The 18,659-nt window shown below is 37.7% G+C and overlaps 2 protein-coding genes across 3 annotated transcripts in view; one reads left to right on the top strand and one right to left on the bottom strand.

The window, feature by feature from the left end:
• Positions 1-8,045, bottom strand: part of LOC113106608 (leucine-rich repeat and fibronectin type-III domain-containing protein 4) — a 32,574-nt gene extending 24,529 nt beyond the window's left edge. Inside the window, exons 1-2 of one of the 2 annotated variants that reach the window (XM_026268703.1) lie at positions 2,263-8,045; positions 122-772 (exon numbers count right to left, since the gene is read on the bottom strand). The gene's annotated coding sequence lies outside the window, so the exon portion shown is untranslated. Of the gene's footprint in view, positions 1-121; positions 819-2,262 lie in introns of both variants that reach the window. The other variant, XM_026268702.1, reaches the window with a different exon arrangement.
• The window catches only part of pcxb (pyruvate carboxylase b), a 178,791-nt gene that overhangs the window by 132,184 nt on the left and 27,948 nt on the right, over positions 1-18,659 (top strand). Inside the window, exons 11-16 of the mRNA XM_026268700.1 lie at positions 8,618-8,762; positions 8,880-8,969; positions 12,955-13,176; positions 13,325-13,481; positions 14,365-14,605; positions 14,944-15,193. Coding sequence (XP_026124485.1) covers positions 8,618-8,762; positions 8,880-8,969; positions 12,955-13,176; positions 13,325-13,481; positions 14,365-14,605; positions 14,944-15,193 — 1,105 coding nt within the window. The remainder of the gene's footprint in view (positions 1-8,617; positions 8,763-8,879; positions 8,970-12,954; positions 13,177-13,324; positions 13,482-14,364; positions 14,606-14,943; positions 15,194-18,659) is intronic.

An 18,659-nucleotide genomic window follows, 5' to 3' on the forward strand; every position in this document is an offset into this window, starting at 1 on the left:
CAAAAGCTGGGTAAAGATTTTTTGCCCTGCATCTTCCATCTCCGGTCAGTCAATTGCCTTGTCCATTAGTCTTTCACCCATTGCTGTATATATGTGTGTTTGTGTGAGTGAGAGTATTTACCTTTTTTGTCTGTGTTGATCCCAGGTCAATTAGCTGCTCATTTCCATGCGTTTAAGTTTCTGAGATGCGTTTTAATCCAGACTGAGGTGTTTATCCCTTGTCGAGGTAGAGGAGTGTCAGTGTGTGCTTATGAGTTTATCCTGTGTCCATGCGCACACTTCAAACATGCGGATTTAACTTGAGTCAGACTCTCAATTCCACTCGTATGCACTTAGATATGCTCTTCCCTTGCTGTGGAACATTTTGGCCTTGGGGCCTACCAGCAATTTCACATTTCCACTGATCGCATTTTAAGATTCTCACCATATTCTTCCACCTTTGACTCTTTCCAGCTGGTTTTCCCCTCTATTTTCCAGGATCCTGCTGTTTTTATCTTCCTCTCACTTTCTATTCCTGCTCCTTTTCATCCACCTGCCATGTTCATGCGCTCATTTTCACCTTTAACACCTTCTAATCTCGCTCTCTCTCATTATGTCAGTTTGTTTATTCCTTATTCCAGATGTGCACCTTGTTTGTATTCTCCTCCAAATTGCTCTGATTGTTATTTTCACGCACTCGCCTCGTCAGTTGTTTGTTCCATTCGTCTTTCTGTGTCGAACTCCAGTGAGCTGCCAGTTCTGAGGCCTTTGTGTCTCACGGCAAAACAACGTCCTAGAGAAAGCACAGAGAAAAACGGGATGATGGGAAGGAGGAATGACTGAATGTGGAAGATGGGTATGGAATGAAAGCAAGAAAAAAAAAACAGTTAACTTAAAGGTACACAGAGATACTGAAACTGATATCCAGAAGACAATTTAATGGGATTTAAACTGAAATGCCGTTTGTTATATAAGTTGTAGTTCATTGATGTCATTGGTGTTTCTTCTAAAATACCTGAGTAGAAATACAAATATAAAAAAATGAGGCAATTGTTGATTGAACACAGATAAGAACACAGATAAAAATGATGTATATTTAATCAAGATATCAAAATAAATTGAAATGGGAAATAAATACAAATTATACATAATTAAATATATATATATATATGATTTTAAAGATTTCTTGATACCATGCCATTCTGATATCTATTCGGATGTGAATATCAGATTACTGGGGTCTTTCTGGGGAGGAAAAATCTGAGAAGCAGGAGACCTCAGCTCCATTTGCTCTAGTTGCTTTTAACTTGCCATCAAGGAGAAATTATTGCGATATTAACAAGATCTCATTTGGGATTTTTTACTCCTATCCAGTGAAGAGAGATAATATTTAATTACATGCTTCTTCTGATGTCATCCAGGACTGCCACTGAAGTCCAGTACTAAATGGGCCCACTGTCCCTTGGGCTAAATGATTAGGACCCTAGTTGAACCCCCTCCATCCCCACCATCCCCATCACAGGGCTCGGGACATCCCCCTTCCAGCCCTGGACACCATCCCTGATTTGCATCGATTTTGCACTTCTAAAATAATTCCTCTAGACTGCATCTCTCCTCTTGTTTAGTCATCTCTGTCTCTCACAGTTTTCCATGTTTTCTCACCTCATCCGACTGCAAAACAACAACAAAAAAATAGATCCCTCTTGGAAATGTCACCAAAGTGTTTTCTTGTCATTTTGTCTCTCACCTTCCCTCTCTCTGCTCCATCTCTGTCACACACACACACACACACACACATCTCTAGTTATTTTTGTGTCCTCTTCAGCTTGTCATTCATCTTGAGCATCTCACAGACAGCACAGAAGCAGCATTCAAATTAAAAACCTCCCGTGTGTGTGCGTGTGCTCGTCAAGAGAATCACAGATGCAGACAGTGTTTTTTTTTTTAATCTGTGGGTGTGGTGACAGTGTGTGCTGCTTTGTGTGTGAGACTGTGACTACTAGTTAATGTGCGTGTGTGCGTGTGTGTGTGAGTGTGTGTGTGTGTGTGTGAGAGAGAGAGAGAGAGAGAGAGAGAGAGAGGAGTTAAGCAGCTGTCTTATATGGCATCAGGCATGTCACCATGCAGACTGACAAGCTTTCCACTAAGCATCTTCCCTCTGTCTCATCATCGCTTTCTCTTGTTTTTATATGCCTTATCAGAAATGTCTTTTTCCTCTTTACTCTCATTATCCATCATTGAAATGACACACACATATGCACATGCAAACACGTCCCCACAAACCTGCTTTTCCAGCTTTTCCAGTCGAGTCGTCCTGCAGGAAATGCCGATCCGACTCCTGGCTTCCTCAAAAGCGAAACAAGACCCTCATTCTCTCTCTTTCGGACTCCGGTCCTCTCCCTCCCTCTCTTGATTTCTCTCTCTCCGTCTAACACTCCCTCGTTCTCACCAGCTGTGTGCCACTGAATCTCTTCAGAGGACAAACTCCTCTTTTGTTCATCCCTCTTTCTTTCTCTTCTGCCACAGCTGATTGAAATTTAAGTCATTTTTAATCCTGTCGGTCAGGTATCCAGGGAACAACAGAACAGAAGAAAAAAAATGAGAGCAAAAAATTGATAGATCTCTTTTGTACTGCTAGATATTTTTAGCAGTGCGTTTGCATACTTCTCTCATTTGCTTCTACTGTTGTTCAGATTTTCTCGGGTTTCTACAATTGTTTTTTCTTCTTTCGCAAGCAGATGAGATGTTTGCGCGAGCCAGCGAGCGACTAAGGAGCGAGTGTTGACTACACACTGATACTGGAGAGAGAGAGTGAGGGAGGGAGGGGGCTAAAAGACAGAGAGAGAGAGAGAGATGGACAGCCTCCAGCAGTATTGGCTGAGTGTGATGGTTTGGGTAGCGAGGGAGCGATATAGGAAGAGATGATAGAGAAGCAGAAGGAAGAGCTAAGTATGGAGAGAGTGATACGGAGAGGAAGGAGATAAAGATGTACATCAAATGCTGAGAGGATTGATATAGCCTTTGCTGCTACCTGATGTTAATAAGACATTTGCACTCCCAAACACTCTTATAATGTTTAACTTTGTTTATACATGACATATACAGCAATACATAATATAATATTAATGCTAATATTGTAATTCATGTTGTGTTTAAATGTATGTGTCTGTTTTATATACATACATAGATACCATATATGTTTGTTTTGCCTACATTAAGATCTAAACGCCCCTGGAAAAGATGAAATCACCTGAAAATCACCTGCAGGAAATGGTTCCCATGAGGAAATCAGCTTAATGCACTAAATTAGGTCATTTTGTAATTCCTGGATCTGTGACCGTTTTGATCTAGAAGATAGGAAATATCATTAACTCAGTTTAAAAATAATAGAAGTCAATGGAAGTCTCCATCATGGAAAACAAACATGTGTAATATTTGTATATCTGAGAAATGGAAGGAAACAGAGGGAGAAGAAAGTCTGTGTTTGAGAACAAACGTAATTTATCTAGCTGTACCATCAGCGAGAACCTCTCTCCATCTCTGCCTGCTATATTTGTCTTGTCTTATTAGTTATTATTGGAATAGATGAGTTATGAACAGCCTTCGAATTTACCCAGTTAAAGGCAAACACACACCAAGTAATGAGAGAGAGAGAGAGAGAGAGAGAGAGAAAATATGGAATGGTGTTGTCTTAAAATATTTTCATATTCATTCAGGGTCATTTTTCATTTTAAAAAACATTTCACAATATCTTTTGGCTGGTTTATTTCCATAATGATATTGAAAATGGTGGCCACGTTCTAGCAAGCATAAACCAATACCCCACAACACACAAACACATTTACACTCAGACATGCCACTAAAAACAGACTCACACGTCAACAACACATCAACACTCCAGACTAATAATAAATATAGAGCATCCATGCAGCCATCTCAGGTAAGCAGCTTGTGCAGGTGAGCATATATTTGTTTATTGTGTATGAGGTTTATTAGAAAAGAAGACTATTCAGATGTGACGAACCTCATTTGTTCAGTTGATTAGAGAATGTAGTGGAGTGTAACACTACTGAAAACCAGCACTCCTTACTCTTCTTTGTCCTCCTTGCTACACTTGTTTTTCATAGTTATATAGTGGGCAAGTGGATTAATCAATTTTACATCATTCATCTTTGATTAGATACGTCCATAATATACAACCATAAATAAAAACGATTGGTGTGTGTGTGTGCATGCGTGCATTTGTGCGTGCGTGCGCGATGCTATGTGTGCTAGTTCTGGCAGCTTGTATCCATAACTAATGAGCAATATTATTAACACAATGCATTGTTCAAAAAGGCAACCAAGTCAAAACAACAGAGGAAGAAATGTACCTGTTTAAAGACAATTATTTACAGATATTGAAACATATAAATATACAGTGCACCAATATTTAAATTCTGGCCAATACTAATTAGCCCTTAATGATAAAAAATATTTGTGTGTGTGTGTAACAAAGGGCAAAATTAAACAAACTTGAAAAATAAAATCAGTAATTATACAAATACAAATGATAAAATGTTTCGATATCAACCAAAATCAATAAAATAATATGAGAATAAAAAAAATCCCTAATATCAGCTAATGACTCATATTGTATTGCTTTATGGTGCATTCATAATGATGTCGTTATCTACTGCAAAGACATTTATACATTTGTCCTAATAATGTTGGAGTGGCTGTATTGGGTTTTGTATTAAGCCATTGAAGAGCCCATATTAGTCAACTAATATTTATTTTCACACTATGCAGAAGGGCCTCCACCCCCACCCTACTAAACACATCTGAGACTATCTGTGTGAGAGAGCAATGTGTAAGTTTTGTGTTCTTCTATATTTAGTTCCTCCCCCATCCTCACACACATTTAGTCATAGCACATTCACACCATTGCCATAACACATACGAATCAAAAAACTAAGACAATTAATCACAGAGAGAGTGCTTACCATCAAACTCTTGCTTGTTTTGTCTCGTGCTCACAAACTCTGTTCAGCACCATGGACAGTGCATGGCTGAAATGCAGCTTTTGCTTTGCACTGAAAGTTTGTGGCATTGCCGAATGCTGTTGTCTGCTTTCCATCTCTGTTTATACGCTTTTGCAGTAGAAAGAGAGATAGAGGGACAGATGGATGGATGGAACGATGGATTTCTTGACAGGCCTCTATTCATGCACTAATGGCTTCACACATTCAGGAGGAATCTGTATGTGTTTTGGTTTTGCATATTTTTTTTCAAGAACCATGCTTGTTCTTGAACAGATGTCAATTACGCTGACAGGACTATACTTTGCTTTGTCACACCCCGCTAGACAGATAAATAAAGGCCTTTCATTAAACTGTCTCGGACCTTTATTTTGAATAGAATTGTGCGCATGTTAATTTGTTTATTTGTTTGTTTGTTTGTGTGTGTGTGTTGCTCTTTTTGCAAATAAAGAGAGTTGTGGACAGTCACAGACCTGTTTGAAATAGGAAAATTTTTCCCCTGGGCTGTTTGGAAGTTTGAAGTGCTTAACAAATATTCAGTTTATCTAACATTTATTGAGAGAGAGAGAGAGAGAGAGAGAGAGAGAGAGTTGATATAAGATGGGGTCATATCTGCCTTTGATGTTACTCAGTTTGTTATTTTTCTCTGTATTATCAGTCGGTTTTTGGCTTTGGTTCCTAAACACAGAACAGATGGACAGCTGGAAATATTGAACTTCAGCAAGATGTGAGACATCACAAGAATTTCTTAATTTTCTGTAGATTATAACATGCGCTCAAGTTTTCTTTCTAATTATTAGAATATATAATGGTTGCATACACTACTGATTTCATTGCATACACTTAAATACATATGCACTAGTTCCATCTTAAAAAAAGTAATTCATATGAATTGAGTGGTTTAATCTAGTCTTCTGAAGAGACATGTTTGCTTTGTGTTATGATTTTTTTTACTCACATATAAACACTGATCAATGCACATATATCAAAACATTAAAGGCTACCTGTTCTCATTGCATGAATGTACCTTGGTGCACTTTTTAGGGAGATGTGAAATACTTACCAATAAGTACATCACTGCAGTTTCCAAAATGAACACTAGAGGCAGTAAACCTCAGACACCTTTTATTCCTTTTCACACAAATTTAGAGTTTTGATTAATAAAGCATAATTTTCACACAATTACTAAATCATTTTATGACAATATTAATATGCTGGGTGAGTCGAAAACATATACTTTTGAATTTTAGCATCGCACACATCCAGCTTCATATCTATGGGTTTTCATAGGCATTTGGTTTGTTTGGTAGCTCACAGAGTATGAGTATGAGTGCCACTCTGTGGACATTTCTCTTTATAATTGTGGTGAAACTTGCAGTATGGCATGTAAAAACGGTGTTGCAAAAAAAGTGCACAGAGTTATGTTTTTTTATGAGACCAGGTTGAATACGGAAGCTCATGTACAAACTTTTGCAAGAACCAATGAGGTTGTTTTCAATGTTGTTGCGTTTCCATGTTTACCATATTTGATGAGCTCTGTGTGCAGTATCTGCATTGGTCAATGTTTAGTGCTCAATTCATATGGGCTAATTTTATGGTTTTTATTAATTTTAATTGAGTTAAACTGAACAGAACTGAATGGCAGTGAATCCGTTGTCTACCAAATTAAGTCAAATTGATTCAAAATGAACTCAATGGATTTAACCAATGATCAGGAATAAAGAGTTGAACCAAACTGAATTTGAATAAGAACTGATAAGAATAATCTGAATAAGCTGAACTGAGTCGAACTGAAACTACGAAATCAAAGAAATAATTCTAGTTAATTCAATCAAGGGTAATGAGTCGAACTGAGTCAAGTTGAACCAAACTGAATTCAGGGGAATGTGCTGGAATAAAATCAAGGAGGAAACATTTTGAAGACCAAGCAGCACAGAGAAATGAGAGGCTTCTCTATCAAAAGACAGACATGATTAAACAGAAAACAATTTGAGAGAAATATAGAGATAAGACCGCTGTGAAAGCTGATCTGTTAAATGAGGCCAAAAAAGCAAAGATGGAGGCTAAATTTGACCCTGCAGGGCTTGACAGGAGTGAACGACAGCCAAATTAGAGCAAAAATTACATGAAAAGAAAGACACGTTTTGCTCTATCTCAACCAAGCTATTCTCTTCTGCAACATACATGCACAGGACCAGTAAAACTGATTTTCTGATTTCTTCTCTCATCCAGGACTTTTTGGATCTTTCCTTAAAACTTCATCTGAGCTCTCTTAAACTGTTATTTTCATAACTGTTCATCACTCATCACATTAGATCCAAGCTGGAGATAAATAGGAGGGAAAACTGCATTAAATCCCCTATTAACTCCTCAGCTTCCATTGGAATCCTCTTGAGAAATCCCCTATTTTCTCTCAAGTTTTGCTTGGTAATTGGGTTTTGATCCCTTTGTAGAACACAGTGTGTGAAGTATGTGAGTTGAGGGCATCCTTGTGTGTGTTTGCAGGAATACTGGTAACATAGTAGAGACAAATTGTCAGTCAGTGTAGTCGGCTCTGAAAGGGATTGAATTCAGATCTAACATCATTGCTCTTTTTACCACAAGATCTTTTTTATATTCTCATCTTCTGTCTCTCCTAGTCCCTTTACATTCTCTAGATCTCTTTCTGTTCTGTATGTCACATAAAAATACACACAGATCCCCATCTTTTTTTCTGCACTTGCTTTGGACTTGTTTCTTTCTGTCATACGACACATTCCTGTCTCATGCCCCATTGCGTACGCTAAAACAGTGTTTATTGGTGCAGTGAGCGGTATGCACTGCTGTTTTGATAGCTGCAGTCTTGGGGCCTATTCCAGTGCAGGAGCTCTGTTATGGACTGAACTGCAGCTGTCTGAAATGCTAATGCATTTATAGATGCCATCAGCAAAGAACTGAGTGCTTTCAGACAAAGCAGATTACAATGCAAACTTCCCACTGCCTATGAGAGTACTAAACAATGCTGCCAATGAAGTGGACAATTATTGGGCCCCAGTTGATCTTGATGCTTTGTTCTTCGTTAGCATCACAATAATGTTTTGCATTGGATCTTTTTGTTTATTTGTTATCATATGTGGTGTTTGTTAAGGAAAATATAATGATTATTGCTCATGCTTAGAATTAGATTGATGATAAAACAAGGGGAAAAAACTGCCCACTGTTCCACTGTCCTGGAAATCTAACCAAAGTCTTCAGGATTACAGGCATCTGCATTTGATTAGGGATGAAACTAAACTCTATGGGACCAGAATTGCCCATCCCTACTCTAAAGCCACTCAGCACAACTTAGTGGCTATATAGCAACACACTAGCAACCACATAACCACATTCTAAAACCACTCAGAACAACTAAATGACTGAAACACCATAGCAACAGCATATTTACACTCAGAACATCTTAGCAACATAGCGATTGCCAGTTTTGTCGATGCAAGGACTACTCACATTTTTTCCTCAGACAATTCATATTTGGAATTTACAATAACTTCGTTTATTTCCTAACGCCATACAAATATTGAATAATTGCATGTGTTGTGACCTGTTGGTTGATTATCTAAATATCTCTCTCTTTCTTTCAGACAAATATCCCCTTCCTGCAGAATGTATTGAGCAATAGCCAATTCCTGTACAGCACAGTTGACACCCAGTTTATAGATGAGAACCAGAAACTTTTCAACCTCAAACCTACGCAGAACAGAGCCCAGAAACTCCTGCACTATCTGGGTCAGTGTGTGTGTGTGTGTGTGTGTGTGTGTGTGTGCATTCATCAGTTTCGCACCTGTGATAGCCTAAAATGTATGTGAGTGTATTTGTTTAAACATCTGCTGTTTTTCTCCACAGGTCACGTAATGGTAAATGGACCCATGACTCCTATTCCAGTGAAAACCAAATCCTCATCTGTTGATCCAGTTGTTCCTTCTGTTTCTCTGGGTATGACACACACACACACACTACTTTGAAACTGTAGGTTACAAATTATTCTTAATAGATTAAATTTAGCTTGTTTCTAAACAGGTAAACTCTTAAAAAATATAGTTGAAGGGAAAATTTTGTCATCATTTAGTTACCCTAAATTTGTTCCATTAAACACCATGAAGAAGAAGTTTTAAAGAATGTTCCGGTCCAGTTAATCTCATGAGAAAATTTGACTATTTAAAAAATGGCCCTACTTACTTTTTAGTGCACATTACTGGTCTTGTGGTGAGCAATTGAACCGTTCAAGTCAATACACAAAAAAAAAAAAAGTGTCTGCTGTCGTAATCTTTAATCAAAAACTGAAAATTGCCTTCCGCTCTGGAATGGTGTTCTTGCTCTGATGACTTCAGTTTGATGGCTTGGAAGAGAATCCTCTTGTTAAGTCACGTCGTAAGGACTGCTGTTTCCGGGTGCAAGTCTCTACTCATTTCACTTGAGAATACGATCTCAGCAGCCATTTATGAGCATTAATTAATTAATATTACATATTTAAGCTAAGCATTTTAAAAAATATTTGTGCACGGCACAGTGTCTCAGGACACTAATATTTTAGTTGAATCACTCTCAGGCTATCTGGGATTTCAGTATGAAGATAAATAATTTTTCAGTATTACATGACATCGTGGGTGTATATTAGCATGGTTTGTTGTTTTTTGGGTGGCGTCTGGCAGAGCGTTAGGACCCAGAAGCAGTGTAGCATGAAATCAGACATAACAAGCAGATATTCTTAACCTCTCCTATCCAACCGTGAATCTGCTATGAGCAAGAGGTGGAGAGAAGGTACGGCACAATAAAACCCTGACCTTTATTCAATATTCCATTTCAATTGGAAATACATTACAACAATGAAGTCCGTTGCAACTTCCAGTGGTACTTTGACACTGATATTTTTCAAGTTATCGAAGTTCAAAATTCCTGTATCATGACCACTAATTCACATACTTTGTCAATAAGATAAAAGTGGGTTTTGTTCAAACCAGCTATTATCCACATAGATCTTTGATATTACTATTTTTGGTAATGCATTAAATATCGCCTGCCAAAAAGTAACTAAAAATAAATAGTACTCTGAGTAGTTTTAGATGAGTACTTTTACTTAAGTACTGTTTTGACACCAGTAATTTACTTGTAATTGAGTATTATTTCAGCAATGTAACAGTACTTTTACTCAAGTACAAATTTTCAGTACTCTTTCCACCACTAGTTAAAACCACACATATAGCACACATCAATACCATTGTAAAAATATAACAATATGATTTTTAGGTTTATGTATGAAAAACAGTAGTCTAAAAACATTTATAATCCGGCTAAATGCTCACATGCTTTAGGTTAATTACAAAAATACTGCAATTATATTCCTTCACTCCGTTAATACATTTAATACATCTAAATAAATAATAAAATAGAATTTCTGACATGATACCATAGTGCAGTACATGAATGAAAATCTAAGAAAAAACAAAAAAAAACATTTAGTTAAATGTTGTTGTTGTTTTTTTAGTATTATTTGGCTAAACTATCTGTTAATTTAGTGTCATAGTTTCTTTTAGATTATTTTTGGTTCTTTTTAGTTTTGGTTTAATTTAGTTTTAATTATTCAAACACATATCTCAGGTTACGGACACACTTGCCACATCAAAAGTGTACCACAACAGATGTCAGTGAAATTCATACTCTTGTTTATAACTACACTAAATATTGGCAGCACTCCCTCCACTGTCTTCTCTCTCTTCTCTCCCCCCTCTCTCTCTCTCTCTCTCTCTCTCTGTGGATGAACGAGAGTGTGATAATGCAGCTTTAATCCTTCTCTTCTCTCCTTCCCTCTGCCAAATGAAAGAGGGATCCGGCCACATTAGAAATCTCATTACAGGGGTTTAGGTGTGTGTGTGTGAGCTGCATACCACACTCCCTCTGATGTGTGTGTGAGAGAGATTCCTAAGGGATGGATATGTGCATGCATATGTGTGCGCAATTAATTTAGCCAATTTTCTCCCATTCTCATTGGCAGACCTTTTTTCTTGTTTGTTGAACATGATGTGTAAAATAATTCCCAAATGACCCTAGATGGATTGTATGCATATGAGTATGCATATCCCAAAAAATAAAGTTTCTTGCCGTTCTCAGTGCTTTAGACATGAGTTCTCTGTGGGACTGGCTGTAGTTTTCAGAGCATGTACAAAATCATCCCCCTGCACAATTGGACCAAATATGTGTTGTGTATGTAGGTGTTTGTATGGAAACGGTCTTTCATGGGATAAAAAATGCATGTGTCTGTGTAAGTAGGTCACATCTGTGGTAGGTGTATCCCAAGCCTCATGAGATGCTCTTCTGCATTGTGTGTGTTGCATATGCATTTCAGACACACAATGAGCGATAAATAGGCTTTGGCCTTCATCTTTCCTTTCATATGGCCGCCAGCGTTCCATACAGAGAGATTCCCACATCAGCACATACATTTAAACTCAAATGTGGGTGTATTCATGCCTTGAAATATGCAAATCTATGCATCAATTTCTTACCGAACTTCTATCATTGGTCTCCCCCATCCTTTTTTATCTCATACTCCCTCTCTCAGTGGACAACATGATTTGATTTGATTTGATTTTCGCTTTAATAACCTAGCAACCCACCCAGTTTTTCTACAGTTTTTATGTGTTTGTCTCATTTGCATTAATGGAGAAATTCGGTATGTCCAACATTGTTTGTAATGGAAGTTAACCGTACCCCCACCTGCCTGCTGAGTTAATGGCCCCTCAAACTGCCACATCTGAAACCTATAAATAGTAGGAATTTCCCATTGTCTTTTGGTTGGCGGGTTCTCGTAGCTTTGGCACTGACTCCTGTGCTCCAGGCAGTGAAACAGTGCTTAGGTTTAGCAGAGAAATGTGGTCTGGTTTAAACTATTCAACACATCATTTTCTTCCTGTTCTTCTCTGCAAACATTTGTGTGGTGTTCCTGTTCTTATTTCGAGTTTACTTTGATTGGCTGCAAAACGAGACATTGCATGACAGGGAATCAGTGAGAAGTGTCAGTGGCACTCATTTAATTGATCACCTGTTTCACAGCTGTACGTGTGACAAGCTCACAATGAGAAGCAGTCAGATTACTGCAACGTCAGTCCATAGCTGTTTGTCAAAGACTGTCACTAGTTAATAGTAGATAAATAGTAGATAGTCCCTAGGGGGGGGTGATTTGTATCTACGATACTATTATAATTGTCATTTTAAACATGGAAGCTGACTAGTACAGTAGCTATGTCAATCACATTGCAAAAAACAAAATGCGCCTTCAGAATGCACACTTTCACTACATGATTTAACTTATTAGAATGCAATTAAAAGGCCCCCAGCATGGACGATATGGGATGAAAATGCCAAAATATGAGTTTTTGTCTTATATCATTTGATATAATTAAGCAATATCACTTAAGCAAGAGTGTGATTTTACCCAAATATGGACATGATTGCAAATGGTATATGAATTTATATTAATATTAAGTTTCCAATAAGTTGCAATTACAATGAATATTTTTATATAGGTGAATCATTTTAAACACAACATCATCAATACTATTATTTATATATATTTCCACAGCTAAAATGGTCTAAAATAGCAGTTATAAATCTCTTTTTATTGAATTAATGAATCCACGTTAAGTCAGTAATTCAATGATCCTTTCAGAAAAAGTCGCTTGCTTTGTTCCTGAATGAATCAGTCATATGAATGAACCAGCTGCATGAATGACTCAATGGCTCACTCATCTAGTGAATTACCATTATCATTAAAATAAATAAATAAATAAAAATCCCACAAAATATTGAGATATCATTTTGGTAAATATTGTACACCCCTAATAAAACCCAAGTTGTTTTGGGTTGATCAGGTGGCTTTATATTTGTGCTGCGGCATTCACAAATAATTCATTTTTCTTACCAGGTGAGCCGCCCATGGGCTTCCGTGAGGTGCTGTTGAAGAAGGGTCCTGAGGGTTTTGCACGGGCAATTCGAGAGCACCAGGGTCTTCTACTGATGGACACTACCTTCAGAGATGCCCACCAGTCCCTGCTGGCCACTCGTGTCAGGACACACGACCTCAAGAAGATTGCTCCATTCGTGAGCCACAACTTCAATAATCTCTTCAGCCTGGAGAATTGGGGAGGCACGTGACATATTTACAGTCTTCAGTCATTTCTTAAGACACATACATTCACGCTAATCAATTGAAACAGTTTGCTGAGATGTTTTGGCTTTCTGAGGATCGCTTGACCTCTTTGACATGACCTTAATATCTCTCTTGTGTTCTCTAGGAGCTACATTCGATGTAGCCATGCGTTTTCTGTGGGAATGTCCGTGGAAGAGGCTTCAGGAGCTCCGAGCTCTGATTCCCAATGTCCCATTTCAGATGCTACTACGTGGAGCCAATGCTGTGGGATACACGAACTACCCTGATAATTCAGTTTTCAAGTGAGATCACACACACATTTTCATTGGCTAATGTTATTTTCTATCCTCTACTCCTAATCCTACCCTCACAGAAACCTTTCTGCATATTTAAATGTTTAAGATATGGTTTAGCGTGTTTATTAAGCTGTTTTCCTCGTGGGTGCTGTTGGCTTGTCCACACAATTTAGGTGATTACATTTGTAGGCACTAAATAAACACACACATACACAAAAGAAGGTAAAGCATGTATTGAGCAATAGAGAGTTAGAGCTGATACCATAGCGGCAGTAAACACAGTTGTAGAGTTCTTCACATTCATTTTTTAATATTAGTTTAAATGTTAAGCTAATAATTAATGTCATGAACTGTACACATAGTATTTAGGATTGTCCCATAAGTTCATAATAGGCAAAGTTTTCGCACAAATGTAACAAAAGCACCAGTAATCTCCCAAGTTGTACTACATTGGTAAAGATGCTCATATTCATTTGTTGGGGGAAAAAAAACAGTGTGAATATAGTGTGGAATAACATGTATATATGCAGTATATTGGACATAGATGTATCATACCCATAACAACTACACAGCACCACAGTAAAATTCTCTCAGAGCTAATTAGCAGCTGCATATCAATATGCTAAAAACCTCTCAGCGCACTTTGTCATAGCAGTGAGTTTCTTAGAATTTCCACATTCCATAATAAAAGCAACTTCTGATGCTAACTGTTGGAAAGTACATAATATTCTGGCAGGCGTTAAAATGTCTGATGTCAATGGCTTGACTTGAATGTGCGTTCACACAAAGGTCTCTCTTTACTCTTATAAACCATAAATGTCAGTTTTGAAGGAGTTGGCTGTAGTGCAGAGCTGACAGCATTATTTCCATTTATCTTCCCTCTCTCTAGATTCTGCGAGGTAGCCAAAGAGAACGGAATGGATATCTTTCGTGTTTTTGACTCCTTGAATTATATGCCCAACATGCTTTTGGGGATGGAAGCAGCAGGGGCGGCCGGAGGTGTGGTGGAAGCGGCTATTTCTTACACAGGAGACGTGTCTGACCCCATGAGACAGAAATACTCACTGGAGTACTATCTGAAGCTGGCCGATGAGCTAGTTAAGGCTGGAACACATATACTGTCTATTAAGGTAGATCACCCGAACATGGAAAAAAACACACACACAGAATTGGCTCGACAATCATATATTCCACATCCACAGAGGCAGAGGTGAAGGATTTGCTAATATAACCATTGTTTTTGTGTCAGGACTCTTAGCATGATATTTTCAGCTGTCTTTGGCAGTTACTCAAGGGTGTAATGACTGAAGACATTGACAGTAATACTCATTCTCGCTCTGTTATTTCTGTTTCTTTTCTCTTTTTCTTTGTTGAGCTGCTGTAATGACAGTGATCGTCATAATGTGATTTTCTTTTCTGTGGGGTGCACTTGAGTGGTTAAAAGCAGCTCTGCTCTTTTTTCTTCTAGGACATGGCTGGCCTGCTGAAGCCCGAAGCCAGCCGTTTACTGATTGGAGCACTGCGTGACCGTTTCCCTGATGTCCCTATCCATGTTCACACTCATGATACTGCAGGTGCGGGAGTCGCGGCAATGCTAGCCTGTGCAAAAGCAGGGGCAGATATAGTGGATGTAGCAGTGGACTCCATGGCAGGCATGACCTCTCAACCAAGCATGGGTGCCATCGTAGCCTGCACCAAAGGAACCAAACTTGATACCGGTGAGTGGACAAGAAACATGTTAATGTATGGTCAGGCAATTTTGAATGTTTCACAGGTAAAAAAACAAAAGCTCCATTTTCTATAGTGCAGTGATGCATAAAGCACTGTTCTCACAGACGTCACATGTAGCTTAAGATATTGTATATGACATATGTGTTGTGATTTAAGATTTATTTTTAAACATTTATTCCCTCCATGTGTGCTATCGTTTAGTTCTTGGACTATGTAGACATGTATCTTTATCCACTGCATATTTAATAACAGTTCAGATTTTTAAAGAAAGAGTCAGAGCCATAGGCTAGAGGGCAGAGCTCTTGACATATCAGCGCTTCTGGGGACAAAAGTTGGACTCGACGACTTTTTCGTTCCTGTTAAACGAAAATAACCTGTCTCTCCTTTTGTCAAATAATGTCATTGCCCAAAAATATAACTTAACATATATTTAAAAATGTTTTTATATAGAATACCTTTTAAAAGTTTGGGGTCAGCAAGATTTTTAAGTGTTGTGATAAAAATACAGTGAAAACAGTAACACTGTGTAATTATTGCAATCAATAAAAAGGTTTTCAATTTTAAGGGTGCTTTCACACCTGTAGATCGATTGCTTTGTTCCGAAGCAGGGATTAAAATAATAATATATATTAATAATAATTAATTTTTATTCTTGGTGCGGTTTGCTTTTACTCTGTAAAGTTTCTAAAAGGACCAATATTGTTAAAATGCACCTACTCTGAAGAGCAATAAGATTGCATTATAAAATGAAAAGGCGCGTTTTGACATCGTCTACTGTTTTTCATGGAACTTAAGTAATTACCCGTTATACATTCTGATATACCTTGGTTCATTGATCCAATGGATAGGATTGCTTTCTCACTATAAAGTTCGTTCTCAATCGAGCCGAGACCACCTTGTTCGGGCGATCTCGAACCGATTGTTTATGTGCGGATCCGAGCGCGATTGCCGTGTTCACATATTCCCAAACGAACCGAGCTAAGTGGCGAAATGCACCCCAAATGTTTTTGTTTTTTTCAAATTGTATTTATTGTTATCATGACAAAGCTATGACTATGGTTACTATAGTTGAACTGTGATAACCACAAATGACTTTTTACACTTTTTTACTATAGTAAAACCATAGTTCATTTTATTAAGGGTTATTCTAGTCTTCAGTGTTTTACGTGATCCTTCAGAAATCAATCAGATATGCTGTGTTCTTAAGCAACATGTGACTTTTAGTCCACACTTTTATGTTTATTTCTTGCCTAGGTCTGTACATGTGCAGCTTTTCTGGCCTAGGTCAGTACATGTGCAGCTGTCAGTGATCAGTTCAATGATGCCTAAGTTGCGGGCAGGCTCAATTGATTAATGACGTCTAATTAGTCAAGTCGCTAAGCTCATTAATCAAGGGACACAGTAGGGGTTGTCATCATATATCAATACATTTGTACTTTTATACAGTTGTGTGCATGTGTGCTGGACTGCCCATGTGAGTGTGATAATTGCCGTATTCTGAGAGGCATGTTAAACAAAGGTCATGCAGAAGCAAATGGGAATGTGTTGACACTCCTTGGACAAAGACTAATGATGGAGAAGAAAAGAGAGGTAGAGAGACATCCCATTTCTCTCCCCCATTTTCTTTTTAACTAACACATTTATTTCCCCTTACTCCACTTCATTACCGTCAAAGTTAAATCATAGTTCCCCTTCCCAGCCTTTCCCTCCCTCTCTCCTTCTCACCCTCTCTTATGTCCCCTAAATATGGTTCCTTTGAGGCAGGGTGGTTAGATAATGTCCGCAGCACTTCAGTTTCAAATTCTCCAGAGTACAATCTTATTTTCTTGAACAATCTCTCATGCAGCCACACCATACACAATAATCTGTCAATGTCTCTTTAAACACTGAGATACCCCCCACCCCCAAAAAATATTTTCATACAAACATAGCCATCACAATGCAAGTTCTGGGTGGTTGCCAGAACGTTGCTATGCGGTTGTTAGGGTGTTCTGGGTGCTTGCCAGGAGCATCACTATGCAGTAGGTTGTTGAGGTGGTTTGCTTATAGACTTAAATCAGAAAATCGCTAGATATGGCTGAGGTACATCTTATATTGTAAGTTTATGGGATAAAACTTTAGTTTAGACCTAATCTCACTATTAATTAGTTGCTTATTAAGCAGTGTTTGAGGTTAACTAGTTACATGTATCGGATTTAGGCAATTTAATTACAAAATAAATGTTACTCTAATCTCTTGTAGCTACTGAGAAAAAAAATGTAATTAAGTTGCAGTTACTTTTGAAAATGTTAACAATTGCAAAGAGAGTTACAAATGAATATTTTCACACCCATACAGATTTGGTTGATTTCTTTCCTAAATTGCAGTGACTGCTTTAAAATATCAGACACCAATGTAAACAATGCAAGGCATTTTTAGAAGCCTATCATAGTTGGGAAAAGATTCGATTTCATTAACAGTATCATGGCTATTAAACTATATCTTATGAATTAGAATCTGTATTTAACTTCAGAAAGAATCTCAAAGAGGTGCTAAAGTCTGATTTTGTGGTGGCTGTGCTTTAAAATGTAATTATTATAATCCTCGTTGAACAATTCCCAATTCCCACATTAGCTTCTTTTAGTACTTATAAAGCACTATTAATGCCTTGTTCTGCATTACCATATTTTACACCTTAGTATTAATAAGCAGCAAATTAGGAGTTTATTGAGCGAAAAGTCATCGTTAATCGTTAGCTAATAGTGAGAACTGTGTGACTAGTCGAAAGCTGAAAATTTTCTACACTGTAAAGGCTACACAGTTTGCAGTATCATTCATGTCAGAAACACAGATTATGCAGGTTTACATTCTGATCTTTAAATCTTAGAGCTAAAGGGCTCAAACCTTAAAAATATGTTCACACCAGCACAAATATATGGCACAAAAATTAGTTCCAGTTTTCAGATGCAATTTGTCTGTTCTGATTGGTGCATAAAACAAGGCTGAATGGCTGAATTAAACAAATTCCACTCTTTGACATATGGATGTCATTTATACAAAATAGAAAATACTGTGGTTACCCCAGTTTAGGCACTTTCCATTGAATTCCATTCTTATGCATGTGAATGTTAGAGTCCGTAAATGCAAGATTGTGCAAAGTTGTGCATTTCTAAAGTTCCACTTTGATGCACTCTTGCACCTGCAAATTCATATCATGTGAAGACGTGTGGCCAATCGAAGATTGCTATGTCACGCTGTGACCTCTTAGCTGATTGAACACAGACTCTAAAGCTGCAGATCTGCAGTGCTGCAAGAAAATTGAGTAGATTGTGTGTGTATATAAATGACAAAATAACCATTTCCAGATTCTTTCTCTTCTATACATTTATACATTAATTTAGTTATATACAGTTGCTTTGCAAAACAATCTGTTCATGAATGCCGCCAAACCACAGTTTAAAGCTTTGGCTCTGG

Source organism: Carassius auratus, chromosome 7 (genome assembly GCF_003368295.1).
Source record: "Carassius auratus strain Wakin chromosome 7, ASM336829v1, whole genome shotgun sequence".
Lineage (NCBI taxonomy): Eukaryota > Metazoa > Chordata > Actinopteri > Cypriniformes > Cyprinidae > Carassius > Carassius auratus.